This window comes from Eptatretus burgeri, chromosome 3 (genome assembly GCF_056783735.1).
Source record: "Eptatretus burgeri isolate ZD-2024b chromosome 3, Ebu_testis_v1, whole genome shotgun sequence".
NCBI lineage: Eukaryota > Metazoa > Chordata > Myxini > Myxiniformes > Myxinidae > Eptatretus > Eptatretus burgeri.
The window spans coordinates 122840603-122866717 of NC_140963.1; the positions used below are offsets into that span (position 1 = coordinate 122840603).

Consider the following 26115-nt stretch of genomic DNA (forward strand, 5'->3'; position numbering starts at 1 on the left):
ATGTTTAAACGGTGTGCTCATGATAATATTATCTGAGAAACTTCACAAGCTTGAAAATCTGCAAAAATTCAGAAAACTATATCATTTCATCCCATATTTACCATGTGTTTATAATGAAGTTAAATATTTGAAAATCAAGACGATTTTTGAGATTGTTATCTTAAAAACATGAAGCACTGCTGGTTTCCCACATCTGATGTGACATGACATCAACAAAATTAGAAAAACTACTCTGATTATATTTAGATTCATGTTTATAATTATATTTTAAGTTGTTTAATACCTTTTCTTTCTGAAAACAGTTTGAAAGTTAAAGTTTGCTTTGAAGCACAAGGCAAGAAGGCTGGTTCTTCCTCCAACATAAGTAAGTGTCATATTTTGCATGAAACACTGCAATTTGTCTGAGGAAGAGGGGATGTAAAGTGGACACAGTGAACCACACCCTTATGGCCAGGTGGCGATTGCTGATTGGCTGGTTTGGCCATAAAATGATTCATGCAGTTGTAGAGAGAGAGAGAGAGAGAGAGAGAGAGAGAGAGAGAGAGAGAGAGAGAGAGAGAGAGAGAGAGAGAGAGAGAGAGAGAGAGAGAGAGAGAGAGAGAGAGAGAGAGAGAGAGAGAGAGAGAGAGAGAGAGAGAGAGAGAGAGAGAGAGAGAGAGAGAGAGAGAGAGAGAGAGAGAGAGAGAGAGAGAGAGAGAGAGAGAGAGAGAGAGAGAGAGAGAGAGAGAGAGAGAGAGAGAGAGAGAGAGAGAGAGAGAGAGAGACTGAGACTGAGACTGAGACTGAGAGAGAGAGAGAGACTGAGAGAGAGAGAGACTGAGAGAGAGTGAGACTGAGAGAGAGTGAGACTGAGACTGAGACTGAGACTTCGCTTGGAGAACTCTGGTTTATGGAGATATTCTGAGGATGGGTTCGTGGGTGGGTTGGACGAGGCTGGATTTTAACACTGGAAGTTTAGGCTGTGCATGGGACATTAAGCTTGTTTGAATCTGGGCCCACTAACAATGTTTCTGTTTTGGCCCAAGTTTGGCCTCTAATGATGCTTCTGTTTTGCCAAATTATTTCAAGAACAAGCTGGCCCAGCATGACGTTTGACTAAATTAGTGAGAGCAGGAATTTGGAATTTGGCGAGCGTGCTGGCAACAGCTTTTCTAATCTTTGTAAAGGTCCACCAACTAATGTTGAACACCCAGTTTAACATTTATCTGAGGAATGGCACACACATTAAGGCATCGCCTTGCCTGCAAAACACTAAGATGACAGTTCATAGCTGAATCAAAATAAAGACCAATTACTGCAACGTCGTCCCGAGAAGGAAGCCAGACATAACAACACGCACACGCACACACACACACACACACACACACACACACACACACACACACACACACACACTCACACAGACACACACACACACACACGCACACACGCACACACACACTCAAACACAGATAAATTATGTACTGGTAAGGACTTACAAAAGCTGTTTTATTTGAAGTTGTAAGCTTAACTTATAAACAATTTACTGATTTCCCAACTGACCGGATCATCAGCCGGGCACCATTTTTCATCGAGGTTTTGATCCTTTCAGGCCAGAACCTCTCCAAACGGTGGATCCATAACACCGTTCGCAGGTCCACATCAGTAGATTACTCAACATCAATGGTCCTACAACGTCAAAGTTGTGTCCAGACAGTCAGTCAACACAGCAATGTAATATCCTTATTCAAACTTAATTATTCCTTTTATTTATAGGATGACTACATTTGAAAAAATTTAATCATACACCACTTTATATGATAATATATTAAGCGATAAACACTTTACCTTGTAGACAAGTCCATTAGACAGCACCTCCATCTAACCATCGACTCAAACTGTCATTAACAACCAATTTTAACACGCTGCACTGCATATCTTAGGAACCAACAATAAATTATTTTAATGCTTATTTATAATGTATTTTATATTTTAGCTAATCATAATTTTTTCTCCTTCATAAGTTTCTGCATGAATGAAAATTCACAGAAAATAAGAAAAATGTCCACTAGTAGGGTGCTGCAATTCCCACCTATGGGAATACCCATAACCTGTTGAAACATTATCCCACACAAAGACACAAAGTATTAAATTAAATTAAATTAACAGCATCCTTAAACCTCTGCTTTTCAAAACAATGAAAACTTGAGTATTTTTTTTTTTAATAAAGAATGCTCTATCAAACCTAATACATGAAACATATTAAAAGAGTTTAAAAACCTTGACAATCACTTTGAAGAGTGAATCTCTCATGGGTACTAAATCCAAATTTGTTTATGAAGTTTAAAAATCAGAAACTTCAACTGACTTAATATTGAGACATATAATTCTATTTAAGAACTCTAAAGAAGAATTAATGCTCCAGAAAGTGTTAATACCAGAATTATTCTCAATTGTTGAACAATATTTCCTGAACTGTTCTCTAACAACTTGTAAGCCTTTGTTAACGATAATCAATATCTGTTTGGTGGAACACTGCCTGACACCCGCTATAAACCTATAATTGTATGGGTTCTTATGAAGCTTCGGGATCCAGAAAATCCGAGGAATACAAAGATTTACCTCTTTACATTTAATACTGAGATTATTAACTAAAACTTCCTGTTTATATCTAAATAATACTAAAAAATCTAAATGATATCTTGGAGTGACTTATAACAAGAAACATATGTGTTATTTCCTATACCAGTGAAAGTAACTGTATCAATGCCCAACTCTCTTAATAAAACCTCCACAAATTTTTTTAAACAAACCACACCAAAATTATTAGCAGCTTTATCTGCAGGAGCGATTATTTAGCTGCTATGGAGATCCCGAATGTCTTTACGAACACTTGGCTTGTTCAACACTGGTTTAGACTGATCCAGTTAAAGCAAGCCCCGACTACTCAAAAAGTTAATCCTATTATCCAGGACTTACACAACTCTGTTAAACCATGTATTGAAACTGCTTACAGATAACTTAAACTTGGTGCACATTTTGTTAACAAAATTAGAGACAGAATCCACAATTGAAGATCTAATGCAGTTCCAAGGTTGAGTTAGTGGTTCCCTATATTTAACTCCCATTTTCATCACATCCATTATTTCACTATTACCAATTATATTCAAATCCCCAGAAACTATGTGTCCACAAGGACCATGTAAAAACGGGTAAGAGGAACATGCACAACCAGTTTCCAAAATGTCGTTTATTATATTTACACTAAGAGTTTTATGAAATTTGCCGTAATTTAATAAGGATTGTCCTATGGTCTTGGTGAAAGAGAAATAAACCTTCAATGGGGTTCACTCCCTAACTTTATCTGGTAATAAACTCTCCACACTAGTATCCCTAAAAATAGAAAAAAGCCGAAGCCGATCTACCTGCTTGCTGGGAAAAAAATCACAAATTACGAACTCGCAGATCCTATCAACTTTGGGAGTAGACTTTATCAAAACCCTGCAACAAAAATCTTCAATCAAAAAACGAGCGTGTCATATGAACCTGCTAAACTTCAGAGAATATTAGCTAAGACTTGATTGGAACATGACCTGAGAAGAACATAAAAAATCATGAAAAACCTTTCCTTCATACAAACCTTTAAGTTTAACAATCATCTCTGAAATTTCCATTTTTGGAGCTGTACGACACCCATGACCTCTGGGTCTCCTTCAAATTGGATTAGAAAAATACTTGTTCCCGAAAACATTACCTTGAGAAACTGACTCAGTACCTTGTACCCTGTCATTAAGGCCCAAAGGATAGGTCACACATAGTGTTCTGATCCAAAAGTTCTCTTTGCATCCGAGCTCAACATTAGACTCCACGTTACTATCAAAATCATTGACATTAACTGAGTCTATATTTTGAATCGAACAACTAAAAGCATGCCAAACTTCCTGGAAATGATTAGTTACGTCTGCCACTGAAGGTGAAAGAGGTTATGTTTTCACCCCTCAATGTTTGTTTGTTTGTCTGTTTCTGTCTGTCTGGCTGTGTGTGTAGGATATTTCAAAAAGTTGTGCATGGATCCGGATGAAATTTGGTGGGCAGGTTGGGTGTGTGACAAGGACGAAATGAATAGATTTTGGTGAAGATCTGGATCCGAAAATGTTTCAGTGATTCTTCACCATTGAGAGATAGGGCCAAAAATTATATATAGCAGGATATCTCAAAGAGTTGTGGATGGATTTGGACGACACTTGGTGGACACATTTGGTGTGTGACAAGGAAGAATTGATTCAATTTTAGTGAATATCCGAATCCGGATCCAATAATGTTTAAGTGATTCTTCAACATTGAGAGATGTCAACGAAACTGATATACAGCACGATATCTCAAAACGTTCTGGATGGATTTGGATGAAACTAGGTGGACAGGTTGTGTGTGTGACCATGATGAATTGATTCTGTTTGGATGAAGATCCGAATCCAGATCTGGATATGAGAATTATTTAAATTTTAAAGTGATTTTTCACCATTGAGAGATCGGGCCATAAACGACACACAGAATGATATTTTTAAAATGTATTGGGCTCAATATGTTCTCGTGGATCAACCATTATGTGGTGGAGATATGTGCTCCACCAAGTGCCCTTCTAGTATAAATATGTCTTATTACCAGACGATACAGCAGACCTTTGTCCATTCAAATGTTGATGGAATGTTGAGAAGTTGTTCCAACATATTGCGATCCACAATCTCCACAAGTGAGAAGATAAATAATGTACTTTGATTTGCATCCCAACAAACATTCACAATCAACAACAAAAGTCTGATGTGTCACATCACAAACAAAAGTTTCACAAGTCTAAAAACTTTACAACACAAACATCGAGAGGAATTACACTTTTTAAAAACAGCTTTACAAGTTCTTGACAAAACATATTGACTCATTCTGATACTGTAGGCTTTTTCGTTTCAAACTGAACTGAAATTCAACCACTGGCTAGACATTCCAGAACATAGGTGAGGGTGCATACCTCTTGGCTATCCTGCCAGGCCTAAGAGCAATGCTGTTGACTTGATGATTAATTATTTTTTTGAAGTGAAGGATGTATAATCTCTGCTTTTGTAACCATACAATTTTTACAAGCTGGCAATATCAGCAAGATTACATCACATGGAGAAGGTACTTTTTGCATGATTTGAAAGTACATGACCTACAATGGGATTAAACAATTTGTGTTTGGCAATTTTAGATATCAGTTACCATTTTTCTGATCCAAGAGGATTAGCATTTCATGAAATAATTAAGAAAGCATGTTAATTATAGGTTCTTAATGCTTTAATATTTTGAAACATTATATTAAAAATTTTCAGAAAAACTTTGCAATTGAGTTTCAATATTTCTGTAATTTCATGCAAATAGCCTGCCCGCTGGTATGCCCCATGCCTAAGGAAAAAAGTGCTGTCGGAAAATTTCAGGCACGAACACAACCTGCATACTGGTACACCCCACAAGCCAGCTTTCCTCTCCACATGACCGGGAGATGTGCAATCTCCATATTTCCAGCAGCCGATACAGCTTTGTTGTCAAGGACCAACAAACGCTCTTTTCAAATACAACTGCGGTAAATAACCAATTGATATTAAAATGAATATCTTGGGAAAGGTTGTAATAATTAAAGTGTACTGTACCTATGTATTAAAAGCCAGCAGAGCATCTGGTACCAATGCGATGGGAAACCACGCTGCCCGTTCATTAAAAATGTACAAATACCCTGCAGCAGTTGAATTTTATATCATTCCACAAAATCGTCCATACAATTACAAGTTCCTGCTGTACAATGTCTGGGGTGTATTCACTTGTCAAGTTTGTGTGGAGCGCTCACTAAGTGGTGAAAGCACTCAAGTAAGCACTTCATTTGAAACCATTGATAAGGAAGGCTGGCTTGCCAAATGCTAGCTAGCTAGCTGCTTGGAAAATGAGCACACCCCTGCTGTCAGTACAAGTAAGAGAAAACTTAAAAGTTTATCGGCCAAATTCATAATGGAAGTTGACGAAAAGGTTGACTGATTTCTGAACAAGAAGAGGCCGATAGTGATGATGATATGGATTGCAACAGACCCACTCTTGCCAACTCTGAGCTGCGTAAGCTGTTTCACAGTTACACAAAAGATGAGGACTTTGTGGGCTTTACGGAAGACGATTTACCGGTACCTTAAATAGCTTTGGGATTAGAGATGTATGTGTCAGTAAAATATGCGAACAAACTGTAATTGAAGATATTATAATTAGACTTGCCTCTTTTTGTATCTCCTTGATCATTCAACTTGTCCCCCTGTGGTTATGTCATGTGCCCGTATGGTGAATTGCCATATAACCCGTACGCTAGTATACCCCACAGTTGAATTTTTGGAACTAATTTAGCGTATAGCCCACGGGTTATTTCCGTGAAATACAGTAATAGTCAATTCATAAACTTTAAAGAACATTTTATGCGTTACGAAACAAATTTCAACATGGTTTGAGCATAAGTAGAAAACATTCACGTAAACAACCTCAATATGATGTGTCCCAATGAATTTGTGACAATACAAGTAGAGTGCTGTGAAGAGTGAAGATGACCCTAACCCAAATATAAGGTCATGGAAAAGCACGTTTTCCCATGAAGGCAGACAGATGGCCTCATAGTTTGTTAATATATTAGTTGCAAACTGAATTTTGTTTAATTATTTACATTCAGGGCCTCAAACTCAGGATCCTATTTAATTATTTACAATTATTTAATTATTTACATTAATAATTTTACATTCGAAGGAGCAATGTGCTCGCACTGATGCTCTTGAAGGTTTATTCTTTTGTGGATTTGCAAAAATCAAGTTTTTGTTTTTTTTTCCTTCCAACTCCTGAGTCCTTGGTTACAGCGTGGAATCCATCACGGATGAAGCAGGGAATGACCTCAAGTCACATATTTCTATCCAGTACCCCGAAGGAGGTTCTTTGCCCAACGGAAAAGTGATCTTGCGAGGCACAGAAACAGCTTGCATTGAACCCAAAGTGCTTATCCAGGTACATTCCAAACTGTTTTGCAACAGACGTATAAACTGTTATCATAACTGTCCTCGTGAAATGGTCCTGGATTATGTGATTAATTTTAAGTTTCACTGCAAAATAGCTGTCACGGATTGGGGTCTCGGCACACTTCTGAATGTTCGATTGACTTTCCACGTGAAAAGATGCACCACTACACAGGTAGTCCAGAATACATTCTTGCTGTGATCCAATCCAAAGGATTAGTCAAGGGATACATTCTTGTGAACATTAGTCTTGTGTTGCGATTGTGATTAACAAGAAGAGGATGTAAAAGATTAGGATCCTAAGATGTCTTGCGATTAGATTTGTTTTGCGATTGCGAACATTCATTTAGTTTACACAAGTTGAAATTTACACCATGGATATGAACAGAAAAAAAATAAAATGATTTATTTAATGACTGCATAAATACAATGTCCACAATCCTGTGTAATATCAATTATTTATTCATCTCATGTCGTAATACATTGAAGCTGACATAAGCTAGCATAAAGCCTGGTGTTGGCTTAACAGTTAACATGGTTAACTTAAGATCCTAGGGTCTTGAGTTTGAGCCCTGTCGTCCTGTTAAATAACACCGTCCCGGACTCAGCCTGTCATCCTTCCGAGAATGGAAAAATGAGTACCAGCTTACTGGAAACAGGAGACACTGCTGAGGGTGTGGCTGTGATGCTCATGCAGTGCCCTCGGAAGGATGACAGGTCAAGTCAACCCCACCTGATGTTAATTCAACGACCAACAGGGCCTCAAACTCAGGATCCTAAGATATTAAAGCAGCCACCTTAACCGTTTAGCCTACACCAGGCTTTCAATCCTTCCTGTCCACCTACATTCCCTGCTCATTTGTCTGCCTGTATATCCTCTTCCTCCTCCCATGCCTGCCAGTTCCACCTGCCCACCCTTTCCTGCTCACTCCACCTACTCACCTCTGCCTGTCTGACCCCCCATTTTAATACTCTCTGCCTGCACCCCCCCCTCACCTCTGCTTGTCTGCATTACCACATATCACCACCTTCCTGCTCATTGCGGTCCTCCTCACCCTTGTCTGCTCAGTGTCTTCCGCACACACCATCAACTCCTATCAATGAATTGTTTAGACTCCCTTCCCTCCTGCAAAAATGGCCAACCTTTCCTTTACTGCAGCTACTGTGCTTAGGAGTTGCCAGGATTTTTTTTTTTTTGACTTACCACAGAGGAAAATTCTCTCTGTCCCTATCTTTTCCTTTCCTAATGCTGTTGTCAGCATTTCTCTGGTGAAATAAACGACGCACTTAACAAACTCCCTCAAAACACGACTTCGATGAGAGCTGATGATCTCAATCATTCACACACTCCCAACCTCGAGTTACCACCAACCACTTAAGATAACAACATGACCACGCCACACTGAACACCCAAACTATGCAGCCAGGATTCCTGGTGAACTCAGAAATAAGGCTTGGCCTTCATTTCACAATCTGTGAACCAACCAAATGCCTCACTATGTTGCTGCCATTACTAATCCTAATGCATACAAACTTTACGACAATCAATATGTAACCTTTCAATCAATAGCATTTGTAAACACCATAATACCAAGCAAATAAACACTTCATAGAGCAACAAACAGTCATACGTCACAAAAACACTTGAAAAAATCAAAAGATTTTGTTCATGGATGGCAACCACATGAAGGTGCAGTCAGTGAATTTTTTTATTTTTTGATAGACTACCAACATTCTTTCTGTGGACTATTACCAAAAACAGATCGGATCATTTATATCAATTTACTGTCACAAAGTGAAACATCACACTCTTGAATGGTACTTTCTCCAATTTTTGCTCATCACAATTTATACACCATTTTATTCTTAGATATTCAGCAAACATCTCACCCATTTCAGCTACTTTCAAGTCACAAAATGTGTCATATAAATCTCATCACTATATGACTGACCATATATACTAGCGATACCCGTGCACATGCACGGGATAGCAGTACAACATAGCTCGTAGCAGACGGCAGACCGTACACGGGGAACGAAAAAATACGCATTGTGCAAAATGCAAGTGGTACTATGGAACGCCAAGACTTCCCAAACATTGTCGGCATGTCCGCTAAGTGCCACAGCAATTTCATAGGGATCGTGTGACGGCAAGCCGAGTTTTTAGTGTGCAAGCTTGGTATTATAATAGAGATATATGTTGTGAGATCGATCTGAAATCTACGGAATGCATACTCAGGTAACAATTGAGATTTCTGAGCTCAGACTTGGGTCCAGACTTAACCTCATTGCAAGGATGGCTATGATATAGGTCACTGCAAAAATGATTTGTTTCTTTGCAGAATGATATGAAAGACAAACTGCGTCCTGTCAACATGAAATTTAGATACGACATTGAAGAACAACAAGTGAGACGCCGGGCCTTGGATGGAATCAATAAGCCAGTACTCGAAACTTCAAATAGCTTCTTCACGATAAAGGTCTGTGCTTTAATTTTTTATGCTTCTGCTGATGAAGTCACCAGACACATTATGTTTTTGGGTTGTCCTTCCGGCTGTCCGTCCATATGTGCTTCCGTGATAAGTTTTCGTCACCGTGATAACTTAAGAACATCTGAAGGGATCCAAGTCAAATTTGGCATAAGCATGTGTGGTAAAGATAAACATAAGGTAAAGATAAACTGATTAGATTATGGGGTATGCCTGTTGTTGGATTAATGCTTAGGGTGGTGGGCTTGGGATCCTGGGATCCTGAGTTCAAATTCCCCCTGCTGTTGAATTAATACCAGGTGGGGTTGACTCTGCCTGTCATCCTTCTGAGGTCGGCAAAATAAGTGCCAGCTTACTGGTATCCTGTGTCGGAGTGGTGACCCATCCAGGATTGTGCCCAATAGCCAAGGAGACTGCTTAGGCAGCACCAATGCTGTGCACAGAGTATGGTCCCAATGGATGGATGCCCCGACTGGTACATGCTCTGACTGAGGCAAGTGATCTCACCATGAAGGACGTATTCTATGCCACGCTGAAGTCTGTGGTTCAACAGTGCCACAGGTGAGATACTCATCTCGTCTTGGGGGATTTCAATGCATCAATTGGAACTGATAGGGATGGCTATGAGACATGTGTTGGCCCCCATGGGTCTGGAACTGTGAACTAGAATAACACTAAGTTCCTTGACTTTGCAAGAAGTCATAGATTTAGGGTAGCTGGTTCATGGTTTCAGCACCCACAGGCTCATCGCTGGACTTGGTATTCCAACGCTGGTGGTGTGGCAAAGGAGATTGTCCATATACTCTTTGATGGTCCCTGGAGGATAATCCAGAACTGCAGGGTCTACCGGAGTGCTCAGTTCCTCAATAGTGACCACAAGCTTGTTGCAGCAACTCTGAAGTTGCAGCTTAAATCCAGGTCAATGGTACCATCCCAGCCAAGGCTGGATGTTGGCAAGCTCAAGAATGAGAGGGTAGATGAGGAGTTTGCGAACAGGCTGAGTGAATATTTAGGGAGTCTGGGTGCTTTGGAGGATACTGAAGTTTTGTGGAGTGCCTCCAAGACCACTGTCCTTGATGTTGCTGGTGGTTATCTGAGAACTCACCATCGAGCGAAGAAGAATTTTGTCTCTCAAGGGACATTGGATACCATTGACCAGATTTGCATGGCCAGGCTCAATGGCAGAGCTGAGATGCTCAGGGAGCTGAGGCGTAAAACTGTACGTGTGCTGAGGGTGGACAAGGAGGCCTATGTGCCAAGAATCTGTGAGGGGGAGAACATCACCTGTGGTCAAGTGATTCTTGGCCTGCTTACAGGGGAACTTGCACATTGCGTTCCTCCAAACCTGCCCCTCTAACTGCAGTTAGAGCAGAGGGTGGTAGGCTCTTGACAGAGGAGTCCGAAGTGAAGGCCTGCTGAGCCGGTTACTTTGAGCAGTTGCACCAGGCTGATCCACCAGCTGTTGAGTTAGATGTCAGGGGTGTTACTATCCCTATGAAGCTCCTGGGATTTTTGGCATCCATGCTGAACCTCTCAGGGCTGGTGGAAATGCTGTACTCATGTCATTGCATGCAGTTCTGTACTCTGCCTGGAACGCAGGCATCATCTCAACTGACTGGAAGAGGGGCCTTGTTCCCCTCTGGAAAGGGAAGGGTGATCGCCAACACTGCAACAACTACCGAGGGGTGATGCTGCTCTCAGTGCCGGGCAAGGTCTTTGCTCGGATAATTCTTGATAGGGTTTGCCACCATCTGCTTGAACACCAGCATCCAGAGCAGTCAGGCTTCACACCAAAGAGGTCAAAAATTTACCATTTCCTTGCTCTTCAGGTCTTCACTGGATACAGACAAAAGTTTTGGCAGGGGCTGCTTGCAGCCTATGTTGATCTCTGTAAAGTGTTTGATTCATTGAATCGGGAAGCCCTCTGGAAGATTTTTCGTCTTCGTGGGGTGCGACCAAAACTGATCAATCTGATGTCTGAACTATACTCTGGTACTGAGAGTGCTGTGAGATATGGTGATGCCATCTCTGGCTTATTTGCAGTTGTTAATGGATTTTGAATTGGTATGTACTGACCCCAACACTTTTCAGCACTTGTATGGACTGGATTATGGGGAGGATATCGGAGAGATCAAGTTGTGGTGCATCGTTTGGGAATGTCAAGATCTCTGACCTTGATTTCGCAGTTGATGCAGTCATCTTTACGGAGACTGGATATCATTTTGGGGCCCTCGAGGTGTTGAATGAGGAGTCGGAGCCACTAGGGTGATGGGTTTCCTTGGTCAAGACTAAGATCGAAGCTTTCAATGACATCTTGGATGCTGCTCTCCTGTCTGTACCTGTTTGTGGTGAGGATGTTGAGGTCACGGAGAGATTCACTTACCTTGGCAGTGATATTGATGTCTCTGCTGGCTGTGAGCCAGATGTCAACAGATGTCTGGGTCGGGCCCTGGCCCAGGGAGTCATGGATTCATTGGATCATGGGGTGTGGCGCTGCCGGTACCTGTGTCGGAGGACGAATGTCCAAGTCTTCAGGTCCTTGGTGCTTCCAGTCTTGCTCTATAGATGTGAGACTTGGACTCTGACCAGGGATCTGAGACAGAGACTTAATTCCTTTGGGACCAGGTCTCTTCGGAGAATTCTTGGCTATTGCTCGTCAGACTTTGTGTCCAATGAGCAGTTGCTGAGAGAGCCTCAAATGAGATTTGTTACCTGCATAGTCCGTGAGCGTCAGCTGCAGCTTCTGGACATGTGACTCATTTTCTTAATGCTGATTCTGCTCACCAGATTCTCTCAGCGAGGGAGCCTCGTGAGGGGCGGAGGCCAATAGCCGAGCATGTGCCTCGTGGTTGCAGCAGATTGAATCGCATCTCAAGGAGATGGGGATGGGCCAGGCATCTGCCGGGGGATGGCCAGACTGAGGTCCCTGGAGTACCGGCGGAAAGTGGACACAGCGATGCGCTGCTCCGGCGCATGCTCCCATACCTGACATGACCTGACTCCCCAGGCTCAAATGCACCAATATGCATAAGCAAATACTTTTTAAAAAGCCTTGAGGCAGAACACTCTGAGGATATTTTCTGTGAATATATTGGAACTGGCCAGCCAAAATCCCACCATCTTTTATTGAGTATACTATCAGGGGTACCCAGCATTGCCCGTTCCGGTTCTCATCCTGTTGGCATTATTAATACCAGGTGGGGTTGTTTTTCCTCTGTTTTTTCCATTTTGTTTTTCCTCTGTTTGTTCATTTTTTGTGGGTGCCTAAACACTTCCTCACACCCACTAAGGAATGGAGCCGGGGATCATTTAAAAGTACCTTTCGCATTGCTACAAAATCTTCGGCACGATAGAGATTTTAAAATAAAAACATCCCAAAAAATCCAATCCGTTTTTCACAATTTTTTGTTGTTGCTTATAACACTCCATCCATGATACTCACTGATGAACCTCTGAAACTTTGACGAAGATCTGTTTGGCTATTTCTGAGAAAAATGGCAACGGACAGACAAACAAATAGAGAGACAAAAATCTTGTCGAATGGACAAAGAGTTAGGGAAATGGAATGCAATGATGCACTATTACAGAGGTAAGAGCTATGCTGTGTTGACCTTCTTGGTTGCTTTACACAGCAGTTTCGGGTAGAGGAGCATGGGAGGTGTTAATTTATTTGTATAATCCTTGCCACCTTGGTTTAGTTGATTAGGTGAGAGATGATTGGCTATTTCCTGCATTTACAGGTGAAACATGTGGGTGGGTCACATGCACACACACACACAATATACATATATATATATATATATATATATATATATATATATATATATATATATATATATATATATATATATATATATATACATATATATGTGTGTGTGTGTGGATATATTGTTACGCATTTCGGTCCGCCCGGCGTGCGATCGGCCACGTAACTCAAATCGCGACCGCATCGCCCACCGGAACAGACAATTCAGTCGTGACCCTCCTTGGAACTACCGCCAGGAGCTAGTCATGGGTGGGTCTTTCGACCCCACCACAATCGTGCCAATTGGCTACCCGCGCAGGATAGGGTTGTTCGCCAAACTCTACCTACCTAAGTACCTGTGCGGGTAGTTAACCGGGCGATCGTATCTCGCTGCTGGCCGGCCTAGGAAAAGAACCGCTTAAGCAGTCCGTTCCGTGCTTCAGTGATAACCGAGCGGTGTTATCGCGGCCCCGACGGACGTGATTATTTACCGGCTGCTTACACCCCTCCTACCAATTCCTTCCGTGATGCAAGATGGAACTTTCAAACAAGGGAAAGGACGCAACGAAATGGGGAACAGTTCAACAAGCACATTTATTGCACACTCAGACAAGCATGTATTTTACAGCCATACAGTAATTCAGGCACGTATACAGTGAAAGCAAGCAAAGGCAGAGTTACATAAGGCATAAAGTTACATAAGGCAGCAAAGGCATAAAGTCTTTATTCCACATGCACACTTAGACAATTCTACTTATAAGACGGCGCCACCACATGCATTTACACAAAAGCAAAGGAAAAAGCCACCCTCAAAGGTAAGGGTGGCAGACAGGTTTGTGGACCAAATGTGCGTGGAACCTGGATGAGGGGCCAGGTCCACGAGACCGAAGGGTCTTACCCGCACCCTCGTGGCACTATGGCGGGCAAACCGCGACGTCAGCATAGCTGCGCCTGGCTTCGTGCCCCTGGCATGGCCGGTGAGCTCTCTCCGTTGATCGGCCCCCGTCTGCCTTTCCCGTCTGCTTCGAGCTCCGTCCGGTTCTCCTACCCCTCCAGACTGCCACTCCACAGACTCCAGACTGCCACTTGACTGCCGCTTCGACTGCCACACACTGCAGCTTTCCAGACCCCAGACTGCCGACTCTGGCACACTGCCACTTGACTCGACTGCCCCGTCTCCCGACTCTCCAGACTTGACTTGACTGCCGACACTGCACTCGACTTGACTGCCCCGTCTCCCGACTCTCCAGACTGCCTCGAGCTGCGTTGTGCTCGTGCTTATATAGGCCGGGGGAGGAGCGCATATGCAAATTTGTGGATCACAGCGGGGTTCGGAGGCGGGGCTACACCACCTGATGCTCAGCCATTGAATGGATGAAAATTGGGCGTGAATCATTCCTGATCCGCTTTTCGAGGCGAAAGGAACCCATTCACAACCCATGGCACGATGTTTGGTGGAAAGGCGAAGGTGGTGGGAGTTTGCTGTGGTGGTTTGGGAAGGGTGTTGGTGGTGGCGATTTGGTTGCTGGCAGGCGTCATTTGAGAATGGCGGTGAAGCGATGTTTGCGGGGTGGAGTTGTGGAGGTAAAGAGGCGAAGGTGGTGGTGTTTGAATTGTAGTTGTCTGGGAATGATGTTGGTGGTGGCGATTTGGTTGTTGGGGGATGATTGGTCCAAAATAATGACAGAGAAAAGAAAAACGGCTCACTCAAAGGATCACAGCCCTGTGAACACAGAAATTCCCTCTAAACAACGGTGGGGAAATCTAACTACACAATTACTTATCGTCATAACTGATCTAAGGTCCTTTATGGTGGTCTGCGAATTTCCACAGCCATAACAACGCGTGTGTGTGTGTGTGTGTGTGTGTGTGTGTGTGTGTGTGTGTGTGTGTGTGTGTGTGTGTGTGTGTGGGTGTGTGTGTGTGTGTGTGTGTGTGTGTGTGTGTGTGTGTGTGTATGTATATACATACACACACACACACACACACACACACACAGTACATGATCGACGCTTGTGGAAGATCATGTATACACAATCGTAGTTAAATCTATTATCCAAAAATTAGTGATGAAGATTTGCACAATGCAATCAAAATTATTAAATAGTAAAATTAAGGTATGTTATTACATTCTCGTACACCAGTGACTTTTTATCAAACTCTATTATCCCTCACATCATGTTCTTTGTTCTCGGAATATTCATGATGCTTGCAGTTTGAATCTATAAGTGAGTGTTTATCTCTATGAAATATATATTACATCAATGAATTTGATTTTAGCTTCAATTGTTCTTCTTTTCAGATTCCATTTCTCAAAAAAGGTTGTGGAGGAGACAACATCTGCAACAGTAACTTGAAGCTCAATTATGAGTATTTTGAGGGAAGCAACGAAGTGTTTGTTCCTATGAAGAGGTAATTGTGGAAATCAAAACTGTAAAAGCTGTTCGTGTGTGTTGAAAATGGTTGAGAAATAATTTTTTGAATCTGAAGAGGATTCGACATGTTTCTGTCATATTGTCAATTACAATAATCATTTACAAGCAGAACAATGGGATTTTAACCTGTAATCTCAGTTAATTTGCTGCATTGCTTTGCATACGTACAAATACAAGTAAAAATAGAAAGGAACTTGGTAGAGCATATGCAGTATCTCTGCCAGACTGACCAGTTTACATTTTGCATCCCACTGATAAGCTGGATCTGCATCCGGACCTGAACCAAAATCTAATCGGCTTGTTCTTGTCACACACCTAACTCATCCACCAAATTTTGTCATCCGTCCACAACTTTTTGAAATATCGTGCTATATATAGTTTTTATCCCTATCTCTCAATGGTGAAAAATCACCTCAAACATTCTTGTATCAGTATCTTTACCAAAATCAAATCAATGAGTCATCACACACCCAACATGTCCCCCAAATTTTGTCCGAATTCGTCCATAACTTGAGGTATCTTACTCAGACAGACAAACCCGAGTGAAAACATGATCTCCATCCACAACAACTAGAAAGAGCAATCAAAGATTGCAGACCCTTGCCAGGACTCATTTTGTGTGGTGTTTGTGTGGTTTTATAGTACGTATTTTATAGACATTCTCACATTCAATTTGTACTGTACATACTTATCGACATATTCACATTTTATTTTTACATATTTTATGGAGTTACTCAGTTGAAGAAAAGATAATGGGCAATATTGGCGAGCACGAGGTGGTGCTTGTGACATACGTAAGCACATTATGTGCGGACAAACAAACAAACAGACAGACAGACAAACAGACAAATGTACAAAAGTGCAACACCCCCTCCTCTGGTTTAGATAATTACTTGTAAGACTGTATAAATCATAATATTGTTGCGGTATTCGCGCCCGCCGGCGTGCTGACGGCCACGTAACTTGAATTGCGGCACGTCGCCCACCGGACGGACAATCCAGTCGTGACCCTCTCGGACTAACGCCGGGAACCAGTCACGGGTGGACCTTTCGGTCTCACCGCGATCGAGCCAATCAGCCCCCGCGTGGGATAGGGTTGCTCGCCAAATTCGACCTACCTAAGTACCCACGCGGAGGGTAGACCGGGCGATCGCACCTCGCCGCAGGTCGACTTCGGACACGGGCCGCTTAAGCGACCCGTTCCGTACTATCAGAATAACCGAGCGGTGTTATCGTCGACCTCGACAGTTCGATTAATTATCGGGCGTATTCAGCCCACTACCAACCCTTTACGTGAAGCAAGATGGGGATTCAATAGAGGAAAAGACGAAGCGAAGCGGGAAACAGTTCAACACAAAGCACATTTATTCACGGCACACGGGAGCACACATATACACCCACCAAATGCACACAGAAAAGACACAATGTAATTTACACAAAAAGCAAATGTAAAAGTGAAACACAATGCAGAGCTATCCGACTACCGAGCACACGGCAACACTTATACAATTCTACTTCACAGACGGCGCCGACAACACATACCCAAAACCAAGGAAAAGAATACCCTCAAAGATGAGGCGGGCCTGAGGCCGAGACCGGGTCGCGCCTACCCGTCTGGTGATGAGACGCGGAGCGGCGATGGTGCCTCAACTCCGCGGGCCTCGCGGACAGTGTCTGGTAGGGGGTGGGAAAGGGGCCCCATTGGTCGCACTATCTCAGCGCGGGGGGAAACAGGAGGGGTTTGCTGATGCTCGGGGTCTAGAGGACTTTTATTATCCCGCGACAAGCGTCTCCACCTCGGCCAGGTCGCGCTGTCGGCCTCCCTGGGGTGCAGCTCCCGACGCGAGCACCCCCTCGTCTGGTGTCGCTGCCTTTCCACAGCTCCGTCCCCTCCGTTCCGACTCCAACGCACACGACGACCAGCTCCTTCTTGCCAACTCCACCGCCCCCGAAGTCTTGACTCTCTGTTTCCGACTCTCCTACTCTCCTACTCTCCGCCTCTGGACTCTCTGGACTGACGAACACGGTCCTTTTATCAGCCCCGTAGCTTCGCCCTCTCATCTTTGACCCCCTCCCTTCGACCTTTCACCTCGCTCCCCATTGGCCCGAGAAAAAAGTGGGCGTGAAGGCTTTTTGATCCATAAATTTGCATATATCGATCGCCCTGGGGCGGAGGCCACCCGCCCCTCGCTCGCCGATTGGACGGCAAAAGTGGGCGTGTGTCGTTTTTGATCCGTTTTTGAAGCACAAAATCCGTGATTTTGTACACGCTGTTCGGCGCGCGCCCTGCACGAGTCCAACACCGGTACCCACAGCGGGGCAAGAACGGTGGCGATGCGACGGTTGCGAGGTGTGACGGGAAGGTCGTGGCGGTTGTGGTGAAGCGACGTTGTGGTTGGTGGTTGATGTTGTGGTTGTGGTGGTAATCATGGCGGTTGGTCCAAAATAAAGATAGCAAAAGAAAACGGCTATCCTGAAGAGTCGCAGCACGCATAAATGACATGTATTCCCACTAGACAACGGGTTTGGGCCTAACTACACATGTACTTACCGAGATACCTCACCTAAGGGACCTGAATGGTGGTTTGCGAATTTGGTAACCACAACACTACCCCCTCCCCTTTTTACAGACTCGTCCCGAGTCGTCAAATTTTCGTGTGCCATCATGTGTAGTTTTCCCCTAGTACATTTTACCTACGGATCCCTGAGTGCGACATTCATGGTATTCGTGTCCCCCAAAATAAATAACCTGAGGGCTGCGTAACTACCTAAACAAACTCACTCACACGGACGACTTAAATAAAATTGCCGGCGCTAAGACATACATGCCAGGGGTGCACTCATATTTACAGTACATCTTAACCTTAACTTACAAATTTTACACTAAACCATGGCCCAGGATCAATGAACTCTGCAAAAGAAAAGCAGTTAACAGGGAGCCAGGCTGCTCGCATGCAGTCTCTGGCTCAAAACAATGCAGGTGACAGGGAACGTGGCTGGCTGCTCACACGCAGTCCAAGGCCTTCCCTTTTGAACTGAACGCAGTGAACCACAACGGTGCACGGGCTGCACAAACGCAGTCTCCGTGCCAGCTCAAGTGGCACACGCAATGAACACAACGAATGGATGGATGAATGGATGGACCGAATGCAGTGAACCACAACGGTGCATGGGCTGCACAAACGCAGTCTCCGTGCCAGCTCAAGTGGCACACGCAATGAACACAACGAATGGATGGATGAATGGATGGATGAATGGATGGACGCAAACACGGTGCACGGGCCGCCACTGCAGGCCCGTGTTGTAGCTGCCAACAGGGCAGTTCTCGCAGCTTGCAAACTGTTGCCTTGCGGATCCTGGCGCACATGGAAATGAACAGGGGGGGGGGGGCAAAGCAAAATTTAACGGGGCTGGTGAACATGGGCAGTGGGCATGGCATGGCAAAGGTAGCAGGCAAACACAGCCCGCAGAAGAAGGCCGTTGCAGGCAAACACAGCCGGCAGATGAACTGGCCGGCACAGGCCTTGAAGCAAAACACGGCCAGCCGATGGCACAGGCCTTGCAGCAAAACAACAGCTGCCGATGAAGTTGGCCGGCCTCTGCCTTGAAGCAAAACACGGCCAGCCGATGAAGTTGGCCAGCCTTTGCCGTTCAGTGGAGGTTGGTGGAGGGAGTGCGGTGGTGCTGGCCACTTGGAAGGCGGGCTCGGACCTACCTACCTGTCTCCCTCCCAACCTATCGCCTTTGCCTGTCACTGTACATACCCACTCCCTTAATTTGTCAAACCCCAATTTAGCCCCAACTTAATTTTTTTCTGTTGTTTTTATTTTTACTTCCCCACTATAAATCGTCCCCTAACCCCCTTTATCGTCCTTGTTCGGCTAACCTATCCTGTCACCTAGCCTACTCCCAACCCCTACGTTCCCTTCCGGAGGGGAACAAAGGGAGAGCTAACGTCCTGTGTCGAGGCCCAACGAAGCCTCAGAATGGCCTCCCCAGAGTTCGGCGATCTAACCCAAAGTGGGTCCAGCGGCCCACAACGAGAGCGAGGGGATGGATGGTGCGGAGGGGTACATCTCCTAATCTACCCTATCCATTTAACAGTTAAACTACCCCGGGGCTTTCAACAAGCGCCTCTCGCTTAAACTATTGGTTCTAACAACCCAGATTCCCGTCGCCTGTGTTGGTGTCCTTACAATTTCGGGCCTCGCCCCCCAATTTTCTCTCCGTGCCCTCACACGGTCTCCTGGCTGGGACACGTGGCTCCCTTTGGCAGGCACGACCCTCTGCCGAATCTCCCGCTATGGCACCCCCGGGCACTACACTGCCTCCGAGCCTACCAGCTCCCTAACACCGGGGAGTGCCCCCCATGGCACCTCCCCTGAAACGCACACGTGGCAGGCTGGCTTCCCGGGCCCCTTTCCGAGGGTCACCCGTGCCCACAACACTGCCCACGCGGCTAATGGCGCCCCGGGCCCCCGCACCAAGCAGGCGCACCCGTGCCCACTACTCTATCCCGGCCCCCCATGGGCCCATGGCCTACCGCGGCCGACTAGCCTGGTGCGCGGGGTACCCACTCAGCGATACTCACCTTTCGCAGCCACGCTCCCAAGCCCGTCAACAGGGCTCCTGCACCCCTCCAAATGGGTTTCGAGCCTACACTCCCACCAACAACAAAACGACCTCCATTTTTCAATTTGACTAACCCAGCTAACTCACTTTACTCTGACCCCGGGGTCCCTTGGGCGGGAGTCACTCCTCCCCCCAATCACTCATCGCACCATGCATTCCCCATTCGCTCCATTCACACAGACCCGCTGGCCTCACTCACTCATCATGTACTCGCCTCACAACTCTTCAATACACACACCGCTGAACTCTGCCATCCTTCTAACTGCACCCCCTAACTAACTCGTGCTCCCACGTCGTCCCTTAAACTACAGCACGTTCCATTTAACACTACGTAGCTAAACTACGTCCCCTCTACACACTCACTGTCAGTCACTGTCTCCAAATAATCCCATTAATCAATTTCCCAGGGGGGGAATTTCCTCCCTTCCTACTGGGCTCGTGAACTCGTTGCAAGACTCTGAGAGCCCTGCGCCTCTGCGGGAGCGGCTGTTCCAGCACCGACTCCTCCGGCAAGACATATCCATGAGGGCGTAAGGTCGCCCTTGTAAGGCCTCAGGCGGTCCGCGTGGACGATCCGAGGGAGGGCTCGTGGTCCCATTTTAATTTTTAGGACCACGTCACTGACTTGCGCCAGGACAACCCCGGGCCCTGCCAAGGTGAGGTGAGCTTCGGGCATCTGCCCTTCCTTCGCCGGGGTTAAAGAACCAAATCTTTGCCCCCGGTGGGTATTTGCTCACCTGGCTCCGGTGGTCGTACCTGCGCTTCATTTTTATGCCCGCCTGTTGGAGCTGGTGTCGTGCGAAGGCGTGGACCTTCTCCAAGCCCTCCTCCAACCGACGGGCATAGCCCTCCCCGGGGGCCTATCAAGCCGCTCAGGCGTCGGACCGCACAATAAATCGACGGGGCTTCTCAGCTCCCGTCCATACATCAACAGCGCCGGACTACATGCGGTAGACCCGTGCTGGGACGCGCGATAGGCCATCAGGAGGTACGGAAGGTGTTCGTCCCAGTCCTCCTGGTTAGTGGCGGTGAAGAGGGCCAACTGTTGGACCAGGGTCCTGTTGAACCTCTCCACCATGCCATCAGACTGTGGTCTCAGGGGCGTTGTCCGTGTTTTTCGAATTTCCAGGAGCCTGCACACCTCTTTTAGTAATTCACTCTCAAAATTTCGTCCCTGGTCCGTGTGCAGCTCCTGCGGAATCCCATACTGGCATGTAAATCCTTCTACGAAGGCCTTGGCCACAACCCCTGCTTCCTGGCTGGGAAGGGCAAAGGCTTCTGGCCATTTGGTGAAATAGTCCATAATTACGAGGACGTACTTATTACCCTGGCGAGTGGGGGGCAGTGGTCCCAAAATGTCCATGGCCACTCGCTCCAGGGGAGCCCCAACCTGATGTAGTTGGAGTGGGGCCCTCATCCTCTGTGGCGGTCCCTTTTTTGCAGTACAGGCGTCGCATGCTCGACACCAGTCCTGTACATCGCGCCCCATGTTAACCCAATAGAACCGCTGGCGGGCCCGAGATTTTGTTTTGGTCCTGCCCAAATGGCCGCCGGCGCGGGTACCGTGCACCTGTTTCAAAATTTGGGTCTTAAACCCATCAGGGACTATCACCAGCCAAGAAGTTTGTTCAGAAGGAATCTCCACCCACTTGCGATACAAGATGTTGTCCCTCATTTCTAGGGTCCTCCACTGAGCCCAGTATGCCTTTGTTCGCGCCCCGAATGGGGCGATTTCCTCCCCACTGGGCCTCCTGTTTTCCTGGACCCATTTGTACACTGGCCCTAGCACCGGGTCTTCCCGCTGGGCCGTGCTCCATGCCAATCCACCAAATTCCTCTCCCGCGGTTAGTGGCAAAGTTGGGCCTACCACCCGGGCCGCACGGACTGGGAGTTTCGGGGAGGCGTCTGCCAATTGGTCCCTCTCCTCATGTCTCATACAATATTTGCAGTTTTCCCTCAGACAGGGGCGTCGAGAGAGCGCATCGGCATTCCCATGAGCCTTACCGGCTCTATGGACCACACTGAAATCGTACTGCTGCAATTTTTCCAACCACCTTGCAATTTGGCCTTCCGGTTCCTTGAACCGTAAGAGCCATTGCAAGGAGGAATGGTCAGTTCGAACCAAAAATTTCCTCCCGTACAAGTACGGGTGGAAATGGCCCACGGCAGACAGCATAGCCAATAGTTCCTTGCGAGTTACGCAATAATTTCGTTCGGGCCTACTCATGGCCCGACTGTAATACGCGATCACTCTTTCCACGCCCCCCTGTGTCTGGGACAAGACTGCTCCCAATCCTTCCTGGCTTGCATCCGTGTCCAGGGTATACATCCCGTCATCGGTGGGGTACGCTAAAACAGGTGCGGATGTCAAACACCCCTTTAATTTGAGGAAGGCCTCCTGGCACTCCTCCGTCCAATTAAATCTCAACCCCTTCTCCGTCAACCGGTGAAGGGGCCTGGCTATCTCCGCAAAGTTTGCCACGAAACGCCGGTAGTAGGAGCAAAGTCCCAAAAAGCCCCGCACCTGTTTGACAGTTGTAGGTACGGGCCACTCCTCTACCGCTGTAATTTTTCCGGGGTCGGTCTTCACCCCGTCGCGGCCTATCACGTGTCCGAGATAGGCCACCTCTGTCGCGAACAAAGTGCATTTCTCTGGGCTCAATTTCAGCCCTGCCTGCCTGAGGTGCCCAAACACCTGGTCCAAATTGGCTATCTCCTGGGTGAATGTTTTAGCGTGTACCAGGACGTCATCCAGATACACCAGGCATGACTGCCACGGCATGCCGCCGAGTACACGCTCCATCAGTCTCTCAAAGGTGGCGGGGGCGTTACACAAGCCGAACGGCATCACAGTGAACTGATACAGTCCCTTCCCTGTGGAAAATGCCATTTTCTCCTTCCCCGTCTTATCCATCTCCACCTGCCAATACCCACTCTTGAGGTCCAGAGTTGAGAACCATTTAGAGCCTGCAACGGCGTCGAGGGTATCGTCAATTCTAGGCAGGGGATAGGAGTCTTTGAGTGTCACGTTGTTCAGCTGGCGATAGTCCACACAGAAACGCGTGGTCCCATCCTTCTTTTTAACCAGCACAACTGGTGACATCCAAGGACTTCCCGAGGGCTCGATGACACCTGCATTGAGCATCTTCTCAACCTGTTCATCAGCCTCCTCTCCTTTTGCTCCATGGGAGCCTTCGAGCAGGCTGACGGACAGGCCGGGCCCCATTGGTGTGGATCTGATGTTGCACCAGGCCCGTACGTCCAATATCCTCGGGTGACAAGGAGAAGATCCCGATGTGTCGGTCGACCAGCTTGTATAAGGCCTCCCGCTGGGCCTCCTCCAAATCTACACTACTCCGATTTACCATCTCACGAATGGGACCGGGCCAATTCCTAATCGAGTCTGGAGACCCCTTCTGGGGCCGGTCCGGCTCGACGTTATCGTCCCTCAGCTCTGCGACCTCTTTTAGTAGGATGCAATCTGCCACCTTCGTGCCCTTCCTGATAGTGCGTGGTTCCGTGCTAACATTTATCACCCGTACGGGCACTACTGGCCCGTCGGTACTTACCAGGGTGCGGCCCACGACTAAGCCCGGGGTTGACGGCCCTGCCGGTAGTTACGCTAGGCCGCAGGGGCCCTGCCACGTTGGGGGTGCTCGCCACCGGGCTGGGACCACCGCCTCGGCACCCGGGGGAATGACCACGGAGTCAGGAGCCTCCAGCTCCACCCTCTCATCCGTGCTCACGCCTCCTAACGGCAACTCTTCACCACCCAACTGCATGACCCCCCGGCCCAAGTCGATCTTACAACCACCGGCCGTCAGCACATCCAACCCTATTAGACATGGGTCGTACACCTCTGCCACCCAAACCTCTATCTTGGTTTTCACAGTGCCCAATTTAAACGACACGAAACCACGTCCTATGATAGGGGCCGTTGCCCCGGTAGCTAGCTGCAAACTATGGTTTTGCAGATGGTGGATCTCATCCCAACCGTCTACACTCGAATCAAGGACCACAGGGCTGATGATCGTGGCGCTTGCTCCTGTGTCCACCACGGCGTCTACCCCTACGCCGGCAATCTTGCACCGAATTGTTAAGCTACCTTTGCCAATTTGGCCACAACTGATGACCTGTCGCAGTTCTGAGGGCTCTTCTCCGTCTGAGTCTGCCGAACACGGCCCTACATGTTCGGCACTTCTTAGTTTCCCGGGGACTGGTGGGGGGTGATGGTTGGGCCTGGCTATCCCTATTGACCGGGGCGGAGTTGGTGGTCTAGGGGGCCGTGGCTCTTCTCTTCGCGGGGGCCTTTCCCTGCGCGGGGCGTTGCACCTCCGCTGCAGGTGGTCCCCTGCGCCACAATTATAACACCTCTTCTGGTAAGGTGTTTGCCTCCAGTACGCCGAATTATACCCCCCTCCATTCCGAATTGGGGTACCCCCCGATGGCCCATCTCCCGCCCTTCCCGGGCCCGACCGCCTCTCCACAGGTCTCCCGAACCGACGGTCGAACATGCCCTGCACCATCCTTTCCATTCGCGCTTGGTCGCCCAGGGTTGCCCCGGCTCCCAGCGCACTGTCGTGCACGGGGTCCACCTGTCGGACTGCCACCGCGTGGCGCCCAGCCCCTCCCAATGGCGTTCTGGCTGCCTCCCAGCAGGCAGCAGTATCAGCCGCCTTCTGGAGGTTGTCCGGGCGCCATACGGTGAGCAATGCTCCGACATCGGTGCCCCCTATTGCTCGAAGGAAATGGTCCAGGGCAATCTCCTCCCGGTACTCCGGTGGCATGTTGGTGTGCGCGATCCCCACCAAGCGGCGAATGTCATGTGCCAATTCTCCCAGCGATTCCTGGGGACGTCGTTTGCGCCCGTTGAGCTGAGCTTTAACAAGCTCGCTCTGCTGGTCCATGCCAAATCGGTTTTTTAGGGCCGAATGGAGATCCTCCAGGGTCGCCCCCTCACTGGGTACCGTGGTCAGGACTTCCAAAGCCACGCCACGCAGGGCCGCTGTGAGTTGTGCCACACCCTGCACCTCGTTCCAGCCATTGCCTCTGGCAACACACTGGAACTGGGTCATATATGCCCTCAAGTCCGTCTTGCCATCGTACGGGGGTAGCGGCACCCTCGGTTCTTTCGAGGTCTCCTCCCGTTCCCTAGGCACCCCGGGAGGAGTGTACCTCCCCAGTCCCAATGGTGCCTCACTCCCGCAGGGTCCGAGCCATTTGCCCGGGGGCTCCACCACCCTTGTCTGCGTCTGTCCGTGCCCCGCGTCGTCCCGCTTACTCTCCCAAGCCATTGGACTCACACTCCGCACACCCCCTGGAACAGTCATTCTGGGTACCCCCATTAGGCCAAAAGACCCCGCGGTCTCTACCCTCCCCAAGCTTGGCATGCTCACCCCCGCATCGGGCAAGCCTCCTGCTCCGCCATGTGACACCGGCCCCACCTGGGCACGATCCGCCTCGAGGGAGTATATCCTCTCCCCCTGTATATCCTCTCCCCCTGTTCCCGAAGGAGGCCACCCTGCTTCTCACACCGGGCCTCCACCCTATCCGCCAGTCTCTTCTCCATTTCCTCCATTTTTCCCTTTATTACCCCATTTATTTCCTCCCCTATCGTTCCTAACGACAGTTCCCCGACTTTTTCTCTTATTTGCTCCACCTCCCCTTGTACCTGTGTCACCATCTTATTTGTCTTGGATATTTCCTCCCTCGTTGTCCTAAACTGCTCTTCTGTCTCGCCCCGGTTTTTTCCTATCTGTTCCCCCAGTTCC

At 47.3% G+C, this 26115-nt stretch overlaps 1 protein-coding gene and 1 long non-coding RNA gene across 3 annotated transcripts in view; one reads left to right on the plus strand and one right to left on the minus strand.

Annotated features, from left to right (window-relative positions):
* The window catches only part of LOC147030894 (integrin alpha-6-like), a 190073-nt gene that overhangs the window by 115869 nt on the left and 48089 nt on the right, over window positions 1-26115 (plus strand). Inside the window, exons 10-13 of the mRNA XM_085875451.1 lie at window positions 303-364; window positions 6878-7035; window positions 9386-9523; window positions 15580-15689. Coding sequence (XP_085731577.1) covers window positions 303-364; window positions 6878-7035; window positions 9386-9523; window positions 15580-15689 — 468 coding nt within the window. The remainder of the gene's footprint in view (window positions 1-302; window positions 365-6877; window positions 7036-9385; window positions 9524-15579; window positions 15690-26115) is intronic.
* LOC147030895 (uncharacterized) overlaps window positions 1-26115 on the minus strand; it is a 186191-nt gene that overhangs the window by 63367 nt on the left and 96709 nt on the right. The gene's annotated exons all lie outside the window — the stretch shown is intronic.